This window comes from Mauremys mutica, chromosome 4 (assembly GCF_020497125.1).
Source record: "Mauremys mutica isolate MM-2020 ecotype Southern chromosome 4, ASM2049712v1, whole genome shotgun sequence".
NCBI lineage: Eukaryota > Metazoa > Chordata > Testudines > Geoemydidae > Mauremys > Mauremys mutica.
In genome coordinates, this window is record NC_059075.1 from 47,092,751 (window position 1) to 47,111,378 (window position 18,628).

General features: G+C 42.7%; 1 protein-coding gene and 1 long non-coding RNA gene across 5 annotated transcripts in view; one reads left to right on the top strand and one right to left on the bottom strand.

Annotated features, from left to right (window-relative positions):
* The window catches only part of BAZ1A (bromodomain adjacent to zinc finger domain 1A), a 111,249-nt gene extending 108,869 nt beyond the window's left edge, over positions 1 to 2,380 (top strand). For all 4 annotated transcript variants that reach the window (XM_045013519.1, XM_045013520.1, XM_045013521.1 and 1 more), the window contains 2 exons: positions 752 to 839; positions 1,382 to 2,380. In XM_045013519.1, the coding sequence (XP_044869454.1) occupies positions 752 to 839; positions 1,382 to 1,572 (279 nt within the window). In that variant the 3' untranslated portion in view covers positions 1,573 to 2,380. The remainder of the gene's footprint in view (positions 1 to 751; positions 840 to 1,381) is intronic.
* LOC123368617 overlaps positions 1 to 18,628 on the bottom strand; it is a 34,671-nt gene that overhangs the window by 5,355 nt on the left and 10,688 nt on the right. The window lies entirely within an intron of this gene.

Here is an 18,628-nt window from a genome sequence, read left to right on the forward strand (position 1 = left end):
TGGAAAGATCTGCTATTCGACATGACCCATGAGCCCTGGAGGTTTTTCGCCTTCCACTGCAGCGTGGGGCACGGGTCACTTGCTGGAGGATTCTCTGCACCTTGAGGTCTTCAAACCACGATTTGAGGACTTCAGTAACTCAGACATAGGTTAGGGGTTTGTTACAGGAGTGTGTGGGTGAGATTCTGTGGCCTGTGTTGTGCAGGAGGTCAGACTAGATGATCATAATGGTCCCTTCTGACCTTAAAGTCTATGCGTCTATAAGCTGTTTTTAAAACTCTCCAATGATGGGGATTCTACAATCTCCCTTGGAAGCCTATTCCAGTATAGTATAGCAGTGTATAATACATAATATTATATAATATAAATTATTTTTGCATCTTAGCAAGTTTGAACAGCTCCAACACAAGTGTAAAGCTTATAAATTAATCCACTCTTTTCTTAAAAATTCCTCCATCAGATATTTATGCTTGGGGTTCTTTGCCCAATTTCTTTAACTTCTCTGAATGCATTATTGATTTGTTTTATATTTTGTGGTCAAGAAATTAATAGCTGAATTTCAGTAAATGCTGGTTGTCAATAAAGGACCCGTTAAGAGTCTTTCCGCTGTAACAGTAGAAGGTCCAAGTAAATTTGGGGCTTTCTGTGTATATCTTAACACCTAATTATTATGAATTGAATTTAAGTTTATGTATATTTTTACATAATAAAATGAATAGTAAATAAAATAAAGTGAATTTTTTTTTTTTAGGTACCAGACTACTACGATATTATCAAAAAACCTATTGCCTTAAATATAATCCGTGAAAAAGTGAATAAATGTGAATACAAATTAGCATGTAAGTACTATTTACTGAAGTAATTAATCCTGTGATCTGTTCTTTATAATTAGAGGTCTTAGCCCCTTAAAGAAGCAGAGCTGGAATGGGAGGATTTGAAAACTGGTATTTCTTCAAAAAAGCATTCTTAAAAATGTATGAACTGCTTTTTTCAGTGTAGTGATTGTGTTAGTAGTTGTACTACTAATGCAGGTGAAATGTAACTAAAGTGAATGGTCATGAAGTTTCAATTACCTTCTCAAGCCTTAGAGATGGTACCCGTTAAATAGGGTTGTGGCACATTCATGGGATACATACCAGAAAACTTCCATTTCCATTGCTTGAAGACAGAGGATTCTGACTGTAGGGTTGTTAATCTGACACTATACATATGCACTAAATTCACCCCATTTATTGGTGAAGATCTTTGTTAGCAACTGTCTTTGTGAAGGGCATCATCCTACTGAATTCTGTAGTGCCATAACAGTATGCTTTACACGTACTATTATCTATGGTGACCTGGCAAATGCACTAAACTCATTTCTTTAATTTTTATTTACCAGCTGAATTCATTGAAGACATTGAATTGATGTTTTCGAACTGCTTTGAGTACAACCCTCGTAATACAAGTGAAGCAAAAGCTGGAATTAGACTTCAGGCTTTTTTCCACATTCAGGCTCAAAAGCTTGGACTCCCTGTTGCATCTGGTAATGTGGACCATGCTGCTCCAGCTGCAAAGAAGTCACGAATTTAACCTCTTCCTTCCAAAGGATTTTTTTTTGAGGGAACCTTTATATTCATGAAAATGAAACATTAAATCATGCAGTCGTCATATCTGTATAAAGCAATAACACCAGTTTAACCACCTTGAAGTGTGGCCTGCACTATATTCTCAATTTAATATTAAGCACTCAGGAGAATGTAGGAAAGATTACCTTTGCTACAGTTTTATTCAGTGTCTAATAACTTTGATAGATGTATTGGATACAGTACTGGTTTACAGAGGTTTTGTACATTTTTAAGACATTCATGTGTCCAAATATCTTCCAGAAATATTTTTTCTGCACCATATGACCTTGTTTTATCCTCTAGATTTTCTAGGAGCTGTGGTATTGTGAGGACTTTATCAATTCAGACAAAATCTTCTACTGTAGCACAGTTGAAGAAACTGTGTAAATGTCTGAAACTCTGAGTACACCTTTTCAACACTACACATGAATGAGTACAATTGCATATCCTTTAAAGTACTGTACCAGTGCTGGCTGGAGGTATTCAGTCCGAGTTTATTAAGTAGATATTTATTTAGCATTCAAAGTAATTTTGTGAATTTGTTTTGTATTTATAAAATTTGTATGTGGGGGGGATAAGAGTTCATTAACTTTTTTTAATTTTTCTCCTGTGTTTTGTTTATTCCTCTATCTTCCTGATGATCAGTTGATAAAATAATACCCTCTCCTCTTGCTGGCAGTTCTTTAAGCAACAAGTAACTTGCAGGACTGTATTATAAGTTTCTATGTACAACTTTCTAAGTGTACAAATAAAATGATACATTTTTCAAAGTATTCTGAGCTTCTGAAGTTACTGTAGTCTGCCATCCTTATGCAGTCCGTGGTCCTAGTGATTTCAGGTAGGAAGCTGCTTGTGTGAGAACAGCAAGATTTGGCTCTGATGAAAATATACCTTAAAATAGCATAACAATCTTAAATTATTCTTAAATATTTCCAGCAGTCTTGAACATAAGCAAATCCCAGTGTCTTATCCCATCTCTTGTATACTATTCTACACCAAGTTGTTGATGCAAATGCCTTGAGAATATAGGTAGAACTGTGTGACACCCTATTGATCAGCTTTTTATTCTCTTAAACAATGTAAAACTTTGTAATGTTTAGTTACCCAAAATCTTTAAAACAGTCCTGAAATCCTTTTGCTTATTCTCTAATAGTTTCATTTTTTCCTAAGTTTGGAATTAAATATATATTTTTAAAACTGAACTGGGTTGGTGACTTTAAACATTGGCATAAACCAGGAAGGAGTTTTTAAAGCACTATTTTTCAAGCTAGGGATACACCACATGAGCCAGGAATGGCATGAGGCAGAGAAGAGCAGTGGGTAGATCTGGAATCATGCAGTTTTTCCCTGTACCACCTATGCACACTGCAAACATGCATCTGTGGCTCCAGATAAAGCAGAGTGGATGGTTCTTTGGAAGCAGCACATCTTCCCTCCCTGTTGTGGTGGTGGTGGCCCTTAATGTAGCTAGTGGTGGAAGAATCCTTAACATAGCTGCAGGCTCAGACAGCAATTTGCCATCCCAAGTTAGTTTTTCTGCTTTTGTGGTGCTTGGCCCCCACAGACCCTGCTTTCCAAGGAAGTTCTGTGTTCACACACCAAGGGCAAATATGTTGCCTATGGCATGGCTCCATGCAGGCAGCCATCTCAAAGAATCTCAGTTACTAGGGAAAGTAACTACACTCTGTAAACCAAGGAGTCCTAGGCCAAAATAGCTCAGAAGTGTGTATTCTGAAATCCATTAATACACTGTCAGAATGTAATAGTTACCAAAAAAAAAAAAAAAAAAGAATCTTGAAGCTAAAGTTTAAAAACAGTATGGGTGTGGGTGTGAGTTGCATGGTGGGATAGCTACCCATGGTGCACTGCTCCCTGTATTGATGCAAGTGCTGCTAGTAAGGATGCGCTCCGCTGACACAGGGAGCATAATGTGGACATGCACAATCAATTTAATTACTAATGTTGTAGTGCAGACATGCCCTCAGTCCTCATCTTATTTTTCATTTCAAAGATATCAGCATCAACAGACTATATCTTCATCTAAGTCTCAACATAAACAGAAATTATTCCAATCAAGACTTAAATCAAAGCAATATTCCTCTTCATCTTTGCTGACTACAAGACTTCAGATTTGATTAAAGGACTAACTAGTGAGGATATGTCCCTTCCTTTATTTAGAGATAGGCTAGCTCATTTCATTGACAACTGGAGACTTCTTACATTGGACAAATGGGTACTAGATAGTCTAGAAAAAGGGTGTGTAATACAATTAGAAAATGTGCCCCCTTCCTTTCAATTCTCTCTACCTTTCCCTTTTCAGGGAACTTTCTCACAATGGTATTCTATCAGAAATTCAGAAACTGCTTCTCATAGGCACTGTCAGGGAGATACTGATCTGTGGAATTAGGGTTTTATTGAAGATACTTCCTGGTACAGAAGAAAAAATGGGAGTTTCTATCCAATTTTAGATTAAAGAAAATTGAACAGGTTCAGCCAAAAGTTCCAGTTCTGATTGCTAACCCTAGCTTCCATAATTCTCTTGCTTTCAGTTAAGGATTATTTCACAACTCTTGATTTCAAGGATGCATATTTCTATCCACCCAAATTACCAGAAGCACCTTTGTTTTGTAGCTGGACAAAGACCTTTTCAGAACAAAGTCCTACAACATTTGGGCTTTCTAAAATGCCAATAGTCTTTATAAAGTTCCTTTCTATAGTGGCAGTGCATATAACAGGGTCTCTTTGTTAATCATATTTGGGCGATGGCTGCTAAAATCTTCACGTGAGGATGTCCTACTTCACATCAAGTTTACAACCTCCCTTCTTATGGACTTGGGACTGTTTCTGAACAGTCATATCTCTGCCCAAACTCCAGAGAATTCATTTAATCAGCTCTATACTGGACTCAGGAGCAGGAAGAACTTTCCTTCTTGAAGATTTTGAAGACAGAGTGATCTGTTTTGGAGATCTGATTCTGTTGATCCCAGTAAGTGATTTTCTTTTTGAATCTGAGGGGGGTCTCATGATAGCAACTGCTTATCTACTCAATTTGTATGCCTCACAATGATGTCAATTCAGCTTTGAATGTCTCAAGTTTACAAACCCACTCTGGATATCTTCAGATGTTTTTCACCATGCCTCAAAACATTCTACATTTGACAGGTATATCAAAGGTTCTTAGAGATGTCTTGTTCAATATCCCTTCATCATCTGTTATGATAACCTCTGATGCATCCAACAAGGGATGGGGACCTCATCTGGGTCATTTTATCCAGAGACCACTGGGTGTCTCAACAAAAGAAGTGCTTATAAATGTTTTGGAATTAAGAGCCATTTGTTTGGCTCTCTGATCTTTTCTTTCTCATATAAAGGGGAAGGGTGTCCAGGTAGTAAAGGACAATACAACTGCTATGTATTATGTCAACAAGCAAGGAGGCACGCATTCTTCCCTATTATATGCAGAGGCAGTCAATTTATGGGATTGGTACATTCTTTATAATGTCTATCCAGTAGTCCTGCATTTAGCAATGTGTTAGCAGATCATCTCTGTAGGGGCAGTTGTCAGATGAATGAGTGTTCCCTGAAGGATCAAGTGGTACATGTTTTCTCCAGATGAGATTGGCCTGTTGTAGACCAGTTTGCAACAAGGTTCAACAAAAAGCACTGTCTTTTGATCAAGAGCAGGAAGGACAATCAGTCCATCTCAGATGCTTTCCTGTTGTATTTGAAACAGGGCCTTCAGTATGCTTCCCCTCCCCCCTTTCAGTTTATTTGGAAAGTGATGAAGATACCTCAAGACAAGGGAAGAATAACCCTGATAATCTCAGCTTGACCAAGATAGCAGTGGTACATGGCCTATAGGATGGAGACTACAAGTGTGTCTCAAGACATGTTATTGTTGCAGCAGCAGCAGGGCAGGATCCCTCATCTGGACCCTCAATCTCTCCATCTGATGCCCTGGGCTACTGGAATTTGCCTACTCTTGGACAATCCTGTTCTTCATTGGTTCCAAATGTATTGCTCAATTCTAGAAAACAGTGTACAAACAAGTATTTGAGCTGGACTAGGTTTGTTTTTCGGATGCTAGGAAAATCTGATTCACCAATTACAGCTTCTATTCCCTGGTGTGTCTTTCAGCTTATCATACTTTGATTGATGGTAGATTGTATTGTGCACAATACAGGGTTTATCAAGGGGTTGTCTAACATACATATACACACACGTGTGTGTGTGTGTGTATATGTGTGTGTGTATACTGCTATAACATCAACCAGGCGCACACACACAGTCCTGCCAGTGTTCATAGTTAGCAGTCTGTTGTAGCTCAAGTCAATGTAATGGCCAGTTAGATTCAGCATGAGTGTGGAGCTAGGCTCTTCTCGGTCGCAATCTGATGGTCCTGGAGTGTGACAAGACGAACCCAAAGTCCCATGGCCAAGCACCCTGGTTCTTATAGGTTTTTTTCCTTTGTTGAAGTCTATGGATTTTGCTGTGTCGGTTTGTGATCGGTTACTTCTTAATTGGTGTAAACATTCCAATACACCTCCGAGAGAGTCGTCCTGTCCTTTGTTCTGATTTAATCAATTGTCCTCAGGGGTGCCAGCCTTTATCTCAGGGTCGTCAATTTGCCCTTCATTATGGATGTGCGTTGATGATTCTTTGATGTCCTTTCAGTCTCTTTACTTCTTCCTTGACTCTGGCTATAACAAAGGCCTTTACACCTTGTCTTTCCCTGATGTATACACCTCATTCACACAAACAGATTGAGAATACAAACAGTAGTATTTTATATCGAGCAAAAAAGGCATTGCAAATTAAACCTTGCTAAGTTTTACAATCAATAACCAAGACCAGGTCTTCAGTGTTCCTCTAATCTACTTAACAGACACAACAGAGAATCTTGTCTCTTACTTGCTAAACCTTAAAACAAAGAAATGTATATTTAACTGGAGTGCCTAATTTGTAATACATATAAGAAACCATAGTAGACATAACACATCCTAAAACAAAATGTGACCATAATCAGTCAGAAGGAATGTTCTGATCTGTCATTCCTTTCTGCTATTCAAAAAGGGGCAGCTAGCAGGATGAAATCAAATCATACATTAATTCTCATAGTACATTATAAAATCCAGCTCCTACAGAGGGAATAGAATGGAAATGGATATTATTTGACATAGAAACCACCTCTAGCATCCATTTTTCTGTGTTGATAAATTCCCAAGCAGCTAGAAAGTGGGATAGGTGGTCCCCAGAAGGCCAGGGTGGATGGCAGATTGGCACAGCAGATCTGGAGGAGAGGGTTGTTTGATACCTCGACCAGTATGTCAAAATAGTAATTTAGAAGAAGGCACAGGTAGGGAAGTCGCTGTAGAGGATGGTCTCTTCTGAGGTTTGAACCTTCCTCTAGGTGGTTCCATAAGTCTGGAATAGGTAGGATATAAGTGGTACTTGAATGGTCAGGAGCACTGTGTTGTCTGCGATTTACTAAAACGCCTTTTTGTTCCAGGCACATAAATCCCAAGTGACCTCCGTGTTCCCCTTGAGGGAGTGGAGTGAGGTATCATATCATTGCTGAACATCTTAGGCCCTTCAAAAGGGAGGTCTTCCACCGTGTGTTGTATCTCCCTAAGGAGGCAAGAAGACTGGAGCCAGGATGCTCGTCACATAACAGCGGTGGCTACAGATTATGAAGCTGTGTCAGCAGCATCAAGGGCAACCTGCAAGGAAGCTTTGGTGATGAGCTGGCCTTTGGAAATGAGAATTTAGTACTGCTCCCACTTGCAGGTGGTCAATAAAATGAGTAAACATAGAATAGTCTTTGAAGTCCTATTTTGCCATCAGAACTTGATTGTTCACTACCTAAAACTGCAGAGCAGCGGATGAGTAACTCTTCCTGCTGAGGAGATCTAGGCATTTGTCCTCCTTGTTGGAGGAAGTGGATTTTGAACAAATTTGACCGTTTCTCTCATTGACTGCATCCACTACAAGGGAGTTGGGGGTGAAGTAAGAAGAAGTACTCCAGTTCTTTGGCCAGTATGCACTTTTTTTTGCTTGCCAATTTGCAGGTAGGCCTGAGTGTGGCAGGGATCTGCCATAGATTATGGGCAGGTGACAAAATAGCCTTACTGGAGGGGTGTGGTTTTTTTTTTTTTTTTTTTTTTTTTTATTCTACGGGTGGTGGTGGTGGTGGTATACAAAACGTCCACAAGAGAGTGCTGAGACTCTTGTACCTCCTCCAAGGAGATTTGAAGAGACTCCACATGTCACTTCATTGGGTCCTGAAAGGTCCTAAAATCATCTTCACAGGAAGGTGATGGTGGCATCACTGCCTCATCACAGGAGGAAGAGGACTTGTATGAATGAGGTGTCTCCTCCTCCATCAGTAGCCACTGCTCCTCCTGTACTGGGGAGACCAGTGCATGGGCGCCAACTTATATGGGCTCGTGGAGCTAAAGCCCCAGGAATATTCAAAATCAGGGGCTCTGCTCCACCAATATTTGGAGCTAGGTTTCGCCCCTTTAAATCCCAGCTGCGGCTGGGAATCAGAGGGCTCTGGGCTGCCCGCTGCTGCAGGGAGCCCAGAGCCTTTTAAATCCCAGCCGTGGCCGGGAATCAGAGGGCTCTGGGCTGCCCGCTGCGACGGGGAGCCCAGAGCCTTTTAAATCCCAGCCGCGGCCGGGAATCAGAGGGCTCTGGGCTGCTGGCAGCAGCGGGGAGCCCAGAGCCTTTTAAATCCCAGCCGCGGCCGGGAATCAGAGGGCTCTGGGCTGCCTGCAACCACGGGGAGCCCAGAGCCCTTTAAATCTCAGCCGCGGCTGGGAATCAGAGGGCTCTGGGCTGCCTGCAACCGCGGGGAGCCCAGAGCCCTTTAAATCCCAGCCGCGGCCGGGAATCAGAGGGCTCTGGGCTGCCTGCAACCACGGGGAGCCCAGAGCCCTTTAAATCCCAGCCGCGGCTGGGAATCGGAGGGCTCTGGGCTGCCCGCAGGGGCAGAGAGCCCAGAGCCCTTTGAATCCCAGCCGCGGCGGCTGGGATTTAAAGGGCTCAGGGCTCCCCGCGGCTGCCAGCAGCTCAGAGCCCTTTGAATCCCAGCCCCTGGCTGCTGATTGCCCCCTCCCCAGACCCCTGCCCCAACTGCCCCCCAGGACCCTCACCCCCTATCTAAGCACCACTGGTCCTTGTCCCCCGTTACCCACTCCCAAGACAACTGCCCCTAACTGCCCCTTGGGACCCCAGCCCCTATCTAAGCCTCCCTTCTCCTTGTCCCCAACTGCCCCCTCCTGAGACCCCACCCAACTTCCCCCCAGGACCCCACCCCCTACCTGTCCCCTGATAAACCCCCTGGACTCCCATGCCTATCCAATTGCTGCCTGTCCCCTGACTGCCCCTCCGAACCTCTGCCCCATCCAACCCCCCCTGCTCCTTGTCCCTTGACTGGCCCCTGGAACCCCCTACCCCTTCTCCAACCTTGTAATCTTGTGGCACTGACACGTTGTAGCTTCATTTTATATCGGCTTACAGGGCGGGAGTGGGGGGGGCACCACCATTTTGGGCCCCACCAAAAATTATACAAACCTGCCACCTATGGACCAGTGGTACTGGTGGCTACTCTTGTGGTGCTGGTGGCTGATGTGGCACAGGAAGGTATGCCAAATGTGGCCTTTTCCAGACAGGTACCCTATAGCATTGGTCCCCATAAAAGACCCAGTGGTTTCAATAGGCCCATTGTGATGGAAGGTAAGGGAAGGAATTTATGTTCAGAGAGGTGGGGAGGGCGTCTTCTGGGCTTTCGTGAGTCCTCAGGGTCCACTTCACGGGTGTAGGGCGTTACGGCAAAGAGGTAGAGCACAGAAATTTCAATCTGCCAGCAAGCAGAGCCGAGAAGCACTATTCCTGGTGTTGAGTTTCCTAGGTTCATAGTTATTTTTTTGGATAATTACAACATCCCTGTTTAATATTTTATACCTAGGGTTTCTGATTTAACTGATAAACACCAATAAAACACACCCGATTAAAAAAAAAAAAAAAATCTGTGTTTTATCCAATAAACGCCAGAAATGGTTACTTGTATCTATGGGCTTGTCTACATGGAGAATAATGCAGACTATGGGGGTTTAATTTATAAAGCGCACTAATGTGGTGCATTAATTGGTCCATGTAGACCCTGCTGGTGCCCACTAAAAGGTTCCCTTATGCATTTTAACAAAGTATTGTTTGAAAGTAGTATGTTAAAGCACTCTAGGGAACTTTACAAAGAGATTACTCATTACAGTATATATGAAGAGAAAGCTCTGAAAAACTCAGATTTTTGGACAATTACATAAAACTCAAAATTGCTAAAATAAACCGCAAGTCCTCCAAAATGAAGTACACCCAAAACCAGAAGCTTATTTATACCCTACATTTCTCATACTCTCCACTGTAACTACATTTTACCATAGTTTTTTGTCACAAAATAGCAAAAATCTCACTCTTTTGGGATTTCAAACATAAATTGCTTGATGACTGAAGGAGAGGGTATCTACCACTGACTTCAGTGAGGTTTTCCACAAAGCATCATAGATGGCAATGTTGTTCAGCACTGCAACACGTAGAGTCATCTTATTCCTCACCAGAAGGGGGAGAGTCCAACAAGCACAAATACTCAATGCTTCTGGCCTCCATGGTTACACTGAAACAGTATCTGCAGCTGTTAAGAGTCACTTGATTTTAATGGTAGAAATGGGCCAGATTTCATACAAGGATGTTACATTACAGCATACTCTCTGAAGCACTGGCTGCTGCCCACAAAGGATCAATTCCCATTTATTCTTTCCTATAGTCTCAAGAGTTTCACTCCATGGGTGGGGTTCATCAAAGAACCTCAGCAGAAGGATAGTTCTTTATACTACCTACCAGCTCAGCTAAATTGTTGTAATGTCACATCAGCAGCCTGGTATTCATTATATATAATATATACAATGTATAATTATATACAATTGTGTACACAATCTGCTTTGAATGATGCCTATATGGAGGAGTTGAAGGTCATATGTTGTTTGCAGTGTAATTTTCCCCAGGATTTGTAATAATATTTTGGATTTAATGCCACAGGGCATTACTGATCTGTATATAGGTAATACACAATGAAACCAACATACTAGTTTTATAAACTTGCTAGAATTCTATTAATTTAAAGATACCCTCTATGCAGCTCAATTTTAACATCTTATTTACACTTCCCATATGCAGTTCGAGTAATTTTACTAGTATGTGCTTAATTTTGAAAATCTAAACATTCTTATTGTTTTTCCATGCACAACACCTTAAGTTCTCTTTATTTTTTTTATTTTGAGAGGGAAGAATTTTAAGAGGCTGTGATGCAGTGAAACCTTATTATCAGCTAAAAAAACTACACCTGTGCTGTACTTAATTAGTTATTTCTTAGCCAGAGGGAGTGGACTAAGAGGCATCAGGTGATAACTTAATGGACACCTGAGACTTCTAAAAGGCTGAAAGCATTCAGTCTGTGGGGAGGAACCACAGAGAACAGGATGATTTTGGGAAGGGGCTGGTGCCGGGGTCTGCAGGAGAACGAACACCTAAGGATGACTCAGTCTGAGGGGCTAGTGCTCAATACTGGAGCTGGGGAAGAAAGACTTCAGAGCAGCCTGTATCTGGCCAGAAATGGAAATGAAGACAGAGGCCAGATACAGGGCTGATTAAACTGTCTAAAGTGTCTCAACTGTTACCTCCAAAGGGATCTAAACAGGACATGTCTCAGGTTGGAGGTCTGAACTGTGCACAAAGGCAGATGGGTGATAGGGCAAGAACTCCTGCAATGTGATGCTCTGATGATAGGGAGTGCTACAGCAGAGAGTGCAACCACTTACAGAGGCCAATTATATTTTGACTTGGTTCCTGTGAATCATACAGGTGCAATATCAGAATGTGATATGGGATGCTGAACTCATTTCAGATTTGAGCCTCAATTTTGACTTTAATGGGACTCCGTGTGGGCACCATGTTCCACCCACATAGATCTGATTGCAGGAGTAGGGCTTTGTATTTCTCCTTCATGGATAATCCTCTATAGTTCCCCACTATAGAAGTCACATGATGGGCTTTGCAGCCCTGGAATCATTTTACAGCAATATAACCATTAGGGGACATGTTCACACTGATCTATGGGTTCAGTGATTCCAAAGGTTCCATATTCTAACCATCCTTGAGTCCTCTCATTCCACCAGTGGAAGTGATCTCAGACCCATCTATTTATCTTCAGTTGTGCATTTAGGCAAGTTACCTTAAATTCCCATCTTTGTTAATTTATTTTTAGATAGTATTTGTTTACATAATTTTAAATTGGAGTATTTACTAAGGGTAGGATCCAGTGGTGTTGGATTCACAGAACTGTCTTCAAGCAACATGCTTTATGTAAAAACAAAATTTCCCTCACAAACCAGCACAATACCTGGTAATGCATCTCAAGCAGGCTTGGCCTGTGCAGCCTTTGTTCTCAGTGCTAGAGGTGAGTGGGGAAAAGCACCTCAAGGTATTTGTACAAAAAAAATGTCTGCTTCGCCTTCTGTATATAAGGTCTCAGAGTTACCAGATTCAAAACCTTCAGAACCATCTCTGAATAAGAAGGGAAAGCTTCAGTTTCAATAACAATTGGAGAGCACTATGAATCCTCAGGACCACTATCCACTTCTCTCTAATAAAAAAGGAACTTACTTAAAAGTATCAATACATTGAAGGCAGAGGTCTCTAAAGTATGCACTAAATCTAGCACATAGAGTTGATCTTCTCATTGTATAGAAGACACACTGGATCTGGCCTTGTCCCAGCGCAACCCATAACCCCTGATCGTGCACAGTCTTTTGGTTGCCAGGTGCACTCATTTGCTCATCAGCGTGGGATCCCAGTCTATCTGTACTACAAGGGAGTGAGGTTTGTATCAGGAGCTCTCTTTGGTTCTGCTTGGTAGCTTTATCCACCAACTGGAAGGCTTGAGGATTGGGGAACATTTACTGGAATTGGCTAATCCTTGGATTCAACACTCATCAAGACAGGATTCTCTGGATCCAACTCAGGCATCTGGATTCAAAGGTCCAAGAGAAATTATTCAAAACTACAACTCCTCTAACGATCTGTCAAATCTATCTAGAGTTTTTTCAGCACCACTAGAATGTCAGATCCAAAGGTATCTATCCGCTTCAGACATGGCCTTACAGATCCAAGACCTAGGTCCTTCATATGGATAGATCTTCCCACTCCTGGGCTCATGGAGTTGGTTTCCTGATCTCTTAGACAGTGGTCAATCCTTTCATTATTAACATTATTATTTGTATTACAGCAGAGTGCAACTGAGATCAGGGCCCCCTGTTGTCAGGCACTATAAAAAACATAGGAAGAGACAGTCCCCTTCCCAATGAGAATACAATCTAAATAGACAATATAATAAGAGTAGGAGAGGAAATGGAGACACAGAGATATGAAATTATTTGTCTAAGGTCATCCAGCAGGGCAGTGGCAGAATCAGGAACAGAACTCCTGAATCCCAACCTATTGCCCTCCAGTACGCTATAATTAGAGCCCTACCAAATTCCCAGCCATGAAAAACATGTCACAGACCGTGAATTCTGGTCTCCTCCTGTGAAATTTGGTATTTTGTATGGTTTTACCCTATACTATACAGATTTCATGGAGGAGACCAGTGTTTCTCAAATTGGGGGTCCTAACCCAAAAGGCAGTTGCGGGGGGGGGGGGCACGGGCGGTGTCACAAAGTTATTTTGGGCGGGGGGGGGTGGTATTGCCAACCTTACTTCTGCACTGCCTTCAGGGTTGGGTGGCTGGAGAGCGGTGGCTGTTGGCCAGGCGCCCAGCTCTGAAGGCAGCACACCACCAGCAGCAGTGTAGAAGTAAGGGTAGCAATGCCATACTATGACACCCTTACTTCTGCACTGCCGCCTTCAGAGCTGGGTGGCTGGTGAGTGGCGGCTGCTGACTCAGGGCCCTGCTCTGCAGGAAGCAGCACAAAAGTAAGGGTGGCAATATCACATCATGCCACCCTTACTTCTGTGCTGGAGCTGGCAGTGGTTCTGCCTTCAGAGCTGGGCTCCCGACCAGCAGCTGCCACTCTCCAGCTGCCCAGCTCTGAAGGCAGCACCGCCACCAGCAGTGAAATCGGGCTGTGAAATTGACCAAAATCGACCGTGAATTTGGTAAGGTCCTAACTATAATACACTGCCTTTTTCCTCTGGATTTTTCCAGTCTTGGAAACAGGGATTCCAAACTATGGCCCTTATGGCCAATTCTACCCTGGTGGCCCTTGAGTCATACAGCCTCAGGATGCACCTTTTCAGGAGTCTTCAGGAGGTCATCTTTCAAAAACGTAAGAGGATAACAAAGCCGAATCACTATGTTCTCGAGATACTAAGAATTCTAAAAATCTTCCACGGGTTTTCCTGTATCTACCCAAAGTATAGACTTAGCAGGAAGTGTGATCACTATTGAATTACAACCACCACTTCCTTGCAGCATCATGCCTTTTCCTTGGAGGTATCCCTGCCAATTACTAACCAGACCTAACCCTGCTTAAGCTTGTGCAATCTCACAAGATGGTTCAGCTGCCAAAAGTAATCAGTTTTGTGCTGTGAATGGGTAGCTGTTTTTTTATTTTGAAACCATAAACCTGACACTGAGTTGGCAAAGCAATATAGTTCTACCATAGCCCATTAACTATTATAGCGGCAACTGGAAAACCTACACGCTTCCTTAACAGGGATTTAAACCTATTGATCCACATTAATCATTATCTATAAGCTACTCCTGTGCAGTGCCTCAACATTACCAAACTGCTCCATTAGAGTTCCCTTGCATGGAACTCAAACCCTACGCAGTGGAACTTCCACTGTTTTTAGTGTCTTCTATTCCCATGGGGGTAGATCAGCATTTGAGCCCTTAGACTCAAAATGAAATGACAACTGTATTGATAGGCTCAACCCTACATTAGTTCACACTCAGAACAATATTTTCACAACCATAGGGGATCACATGTGACAATGGTACAGCATATACTCCTGTGCTTTACCCAAATTCCAAAGAGAGACTGTTTTAATCTGTTTATAAAGATCATGAGCTGTGGAGGATAGGTTAGATACGAATTTGCTCTAAAATTTTATCATCACAGGGAACCATTACTTCTGAATCATTTTTAGGTGGTGACACTTGAACTTTGACTTTTTCTGCATCTACCTTCACCCCCTCTATCAGTCATATGCCATAATTACTCCTGGGGGAATTTCTGTGTCACTGCGCATGCGCAGAATTCATGGCCCCCACAGATTTATTGCTTAACTTGCAGAAAAATGACTTCTGACGGAGAAGCAAAGGGAAGCCACAAAAGCGGTCATGCGCCCACTCCCTGGCAGAGCAGATAGGTCAGTTTGGGCACCCAGAGCAGCCGGTAGAGATGTAAATCACTGCCTGGGGGTCGGGGGGGCTGGGTAGTTGTGTATGAGAGAAAGAGACACAGGGTACGTCTACACTATGGGATTATTCCAATTTTACATAAACCAGTTTAGTAAAACAGATTGTATAAATTGAGTGCACGCGGCCACTCTAAGCACATTAATTCGGTGGTGTGCATCCGCGGTCCGAGGCTAGCATCGATTTCTGGAGCGTTGCACTGTGGGTAGCTATTCCGCAGCTATCCCATAGTTCCTGCAGTCTCCCCCGCCCCTTGGAATTCTGGGTTGAGATCCCAGTGCCTGATGGGGCAAAAATCATTGTCGCGGGTGGTTCTGGGTAAATGTCGTCAGTCACTCCTTCCTTTGGGAAAGCAACGGCAGACAATCATTTTGCGTCCTTTTTCCCTGGATTGCCCTGGCAGACGCCATTAGCATGGCAACCACGGAGCCTGTTTTGCCTTTTGTCACTGTCACCGTATGTGTACTAAATGCCGCTGACAGAGGCGATTCAGCAGCGCTACACAGCAGCATTCATTTGCTTTTGCATGATAGCAGAGCTGGTTATCAGCTGTTCTGTACCATCTACCATGCCATTGTAAATTGATAATGAGATGATGGTTACCAGTCCTTTTGTGCTGTATCATCTGCTGCTGTCATAGGTGCCCCTGGCTGAGATTGGCCAGGGGTGCAGAAAACAAAAATGGGAATGACTCCCTGAATCAATTTTCCTTTATGGTATCTAAAAATAGAATCAGTCCTGCCTAGAATATGGGGCAAGTGTACTAGAGAACCAGTGTATCAGAGAACCAGAGAGCACAGCTGCTCTATGTCAGGTCCAGCAGAAATTATGAGCTGTATGCTATTCACAGAGGGTGCCCCTGCAACAACCCCACCTCTTGCTTCTCTCCTCCCTCAGCCTTCCTGGGCTACCATGGCAGTGTCCCCCCATTTGTGTGATGAAGTAATAAAGAATGCAGGAATAAGAAACAGTGACTTGTTAGTGAGATAAAATGAGGGGAAGGCAGCCTCCAGCTGCTATGATAGTCCAGACAGGACAGCCGTGTGGGGGAGAGGAGCCCAGCATCCCGCTGCTATGATAGTCCAGGCAGAACAGAATCTTTTCTTTACACATGAAGGGCGGGGGCTGATGGAGCTCAGCCCCCTATTGCTATGATGAAGATGGTTACCAGCTGTTCTGTACCATCTACTAGGAATGATCAGGAGTTTTTTACCCAGGCACCACCCCCCCCAGCCAACCTCACCAGAGGCCAGCCAGGAGCACTCACAGGCACATGATGAGGACGGATACCAGTCCTATTGTACTGCACCATCTGCCACAAGGCTGAGAATGACAATGGATATCAGTCATATTGTACCATCAGCCACCAAGGAGGGGGGGCAAGGATGCTACAGTTCACTGCCGCAGCATCGTGTCTACCAGCAGCATTCAGTAAACATAGGGTGACATTTGAAAGAGTCAAGAGATGATTTTTTTTCCCCTTTTCCTTCTGGGAGTGGGTGGGGGGGTAAATTGACGAGCTATGCCCTGAACCACCGCGGAGAATGTGTTTGACCCTACAGGCATTGGGAGCTCAGCCAAGAATGCAAATGCTTTTTGGAGACTGCAGGAACTGTGGGATAGCTTGAGTCCTCAGTCCTCCCTCCCTCCCTCCCTCCATGAGCGTCCATTTGATTCTTTGGCTTTCCGTTACGCTTGTCACGCAGCAGTGCGCTGAGTCCCTGCTATGGTCTCTGTCTGGAGATTTTTTTAAAATGCTTTGGAATTTCATCTTCTGTAATGGAGCTCTGATAGAACAGATTTGTCTGCCCATACAGCGATCACATCCGTACGGTCCATGCTGGAGCTCTTTTTGGATTTGGGACTGCATCGCCACCCGTGCAGATCAGAGCTCCACGCTGGGCAAGCAGGAAATTATATTCAAAAGTTCACGGGGCTTTTCCTGTGTACCTGGCCAGTGCATCCGAGTTCTGATTGCTGTCCAGAGCAGTCAGTGGTGCACTGTGGGATACCGCCCAGAGGCCAATACCATCGATTTGCGGCCACACTAACCCTAATCCGATATGGTAATACCGATATTAGCGCTACTCCTCTCGTTGGGGAGAAGTACAGAAACCGGTTTAAAGAGCCCTTTATATCGATATAAAGGGCCTCTTAGTGTGGACAGGTGTGGCATTAAATCGGTTTAACGCTCCTAAAACCGGTTTAAACACATAGTGTAGACCAGGCCACACACTCTGTCCCTCTTGCTCGCAAATGCAGCTCAGCATGGAGGGGCAGGGCTTTGGGGTATTTCTGAAGAGGTAGGCATGGGGCAGGCTCTATTCCCTTAGGCAGAGGAGAATGTAGCAGCCTGTCTGCTTAATGAATTGTTCCCATTGTTTTTAGTGAATTTAAAGCTTCTTTACATTGCCAGAGTGGTGTAAAGGAGCCTTATTGTAAAAGACAGTGTGGCCTTAGCCTTATAAATGCTTATGGTGCTTTAGTGATTAGAAATGGTCTAAATTTTTGGACTGAAATTTTTTCCTATAAAAATGGGCTCCATGAACTGTTTGCTACTGAGCTTTTTGGAGATGGTCAGTAGCCAGTATAAATTGTGAGTTTGAGTCCCCAGCCCTCACTTGCTCTGCAGTTACCTATGATGTAACACTGAGCATGTGGCTACATATATTTGTTGACTAATAATTAGAAGTAAAGGGTCACTACTAGCTATATTACTATAAGACAGAGGTGGGTTGATTTCCTTCAATGCTCCCACTCCCATTCTCTATCCATTGTATTGTAGTTTAAATAAATTACCAAAATAATTGAAACTAGCTGGATTATATTGCATTATTTTGACAAAAAATATGCAAAATGTTAAAATATTGTGAGCAGAATTTTTAATTTTTTGATGCAGAATTCCCCCAGGAGTACATAATGTAGCCTCAGTAGCATTCAGAACTTGTTTTAACCTTATGTTATGTTCTTCCTCTGACTTTATTAGCCTCACTATAGTTGCTAGAGGTGTCGAGATGGGATGAGCCGTTCTTTATATTGTATTGATGTTTATATTGTGTATTTTATTTATGTAATAGGCCCTCAAAGCTTAAGGGAGGCATCTATAGAGGTTTTTATAAATGTAAATAAATGAAATTAATATTTTCTAAAGTAACATGCTAACTATACTCTGTTGTTAATGTGCAGGTAGCAATGTGGACTTATTTGCACAGAATCTTTAAATACATCATGGCCCCAACTGCTTTAATTGTTTATATTTTGTTTAATTGTACAGATTTTTTTCATTTAGGGCCTGATCCAAAGCTCCCAAGAGTCAAAGGAAAAACTCCCATTGACTTTAATGGGCTTTAGATCAAGTCCTTGCAATATACACAGATCTTTTTAAATAAAATAGACTCCGGTATTTAAATTATTGAATAGTTATTCGAGGGGCAAATTAAATATGTCTGTATAAAGAGAGAGATATTTAACTATTTTTGTTTGTAGACTACTTTTCACCCACATTATTGATTTATTGGAAAGGTGAATATGTTCAGAAAATGAT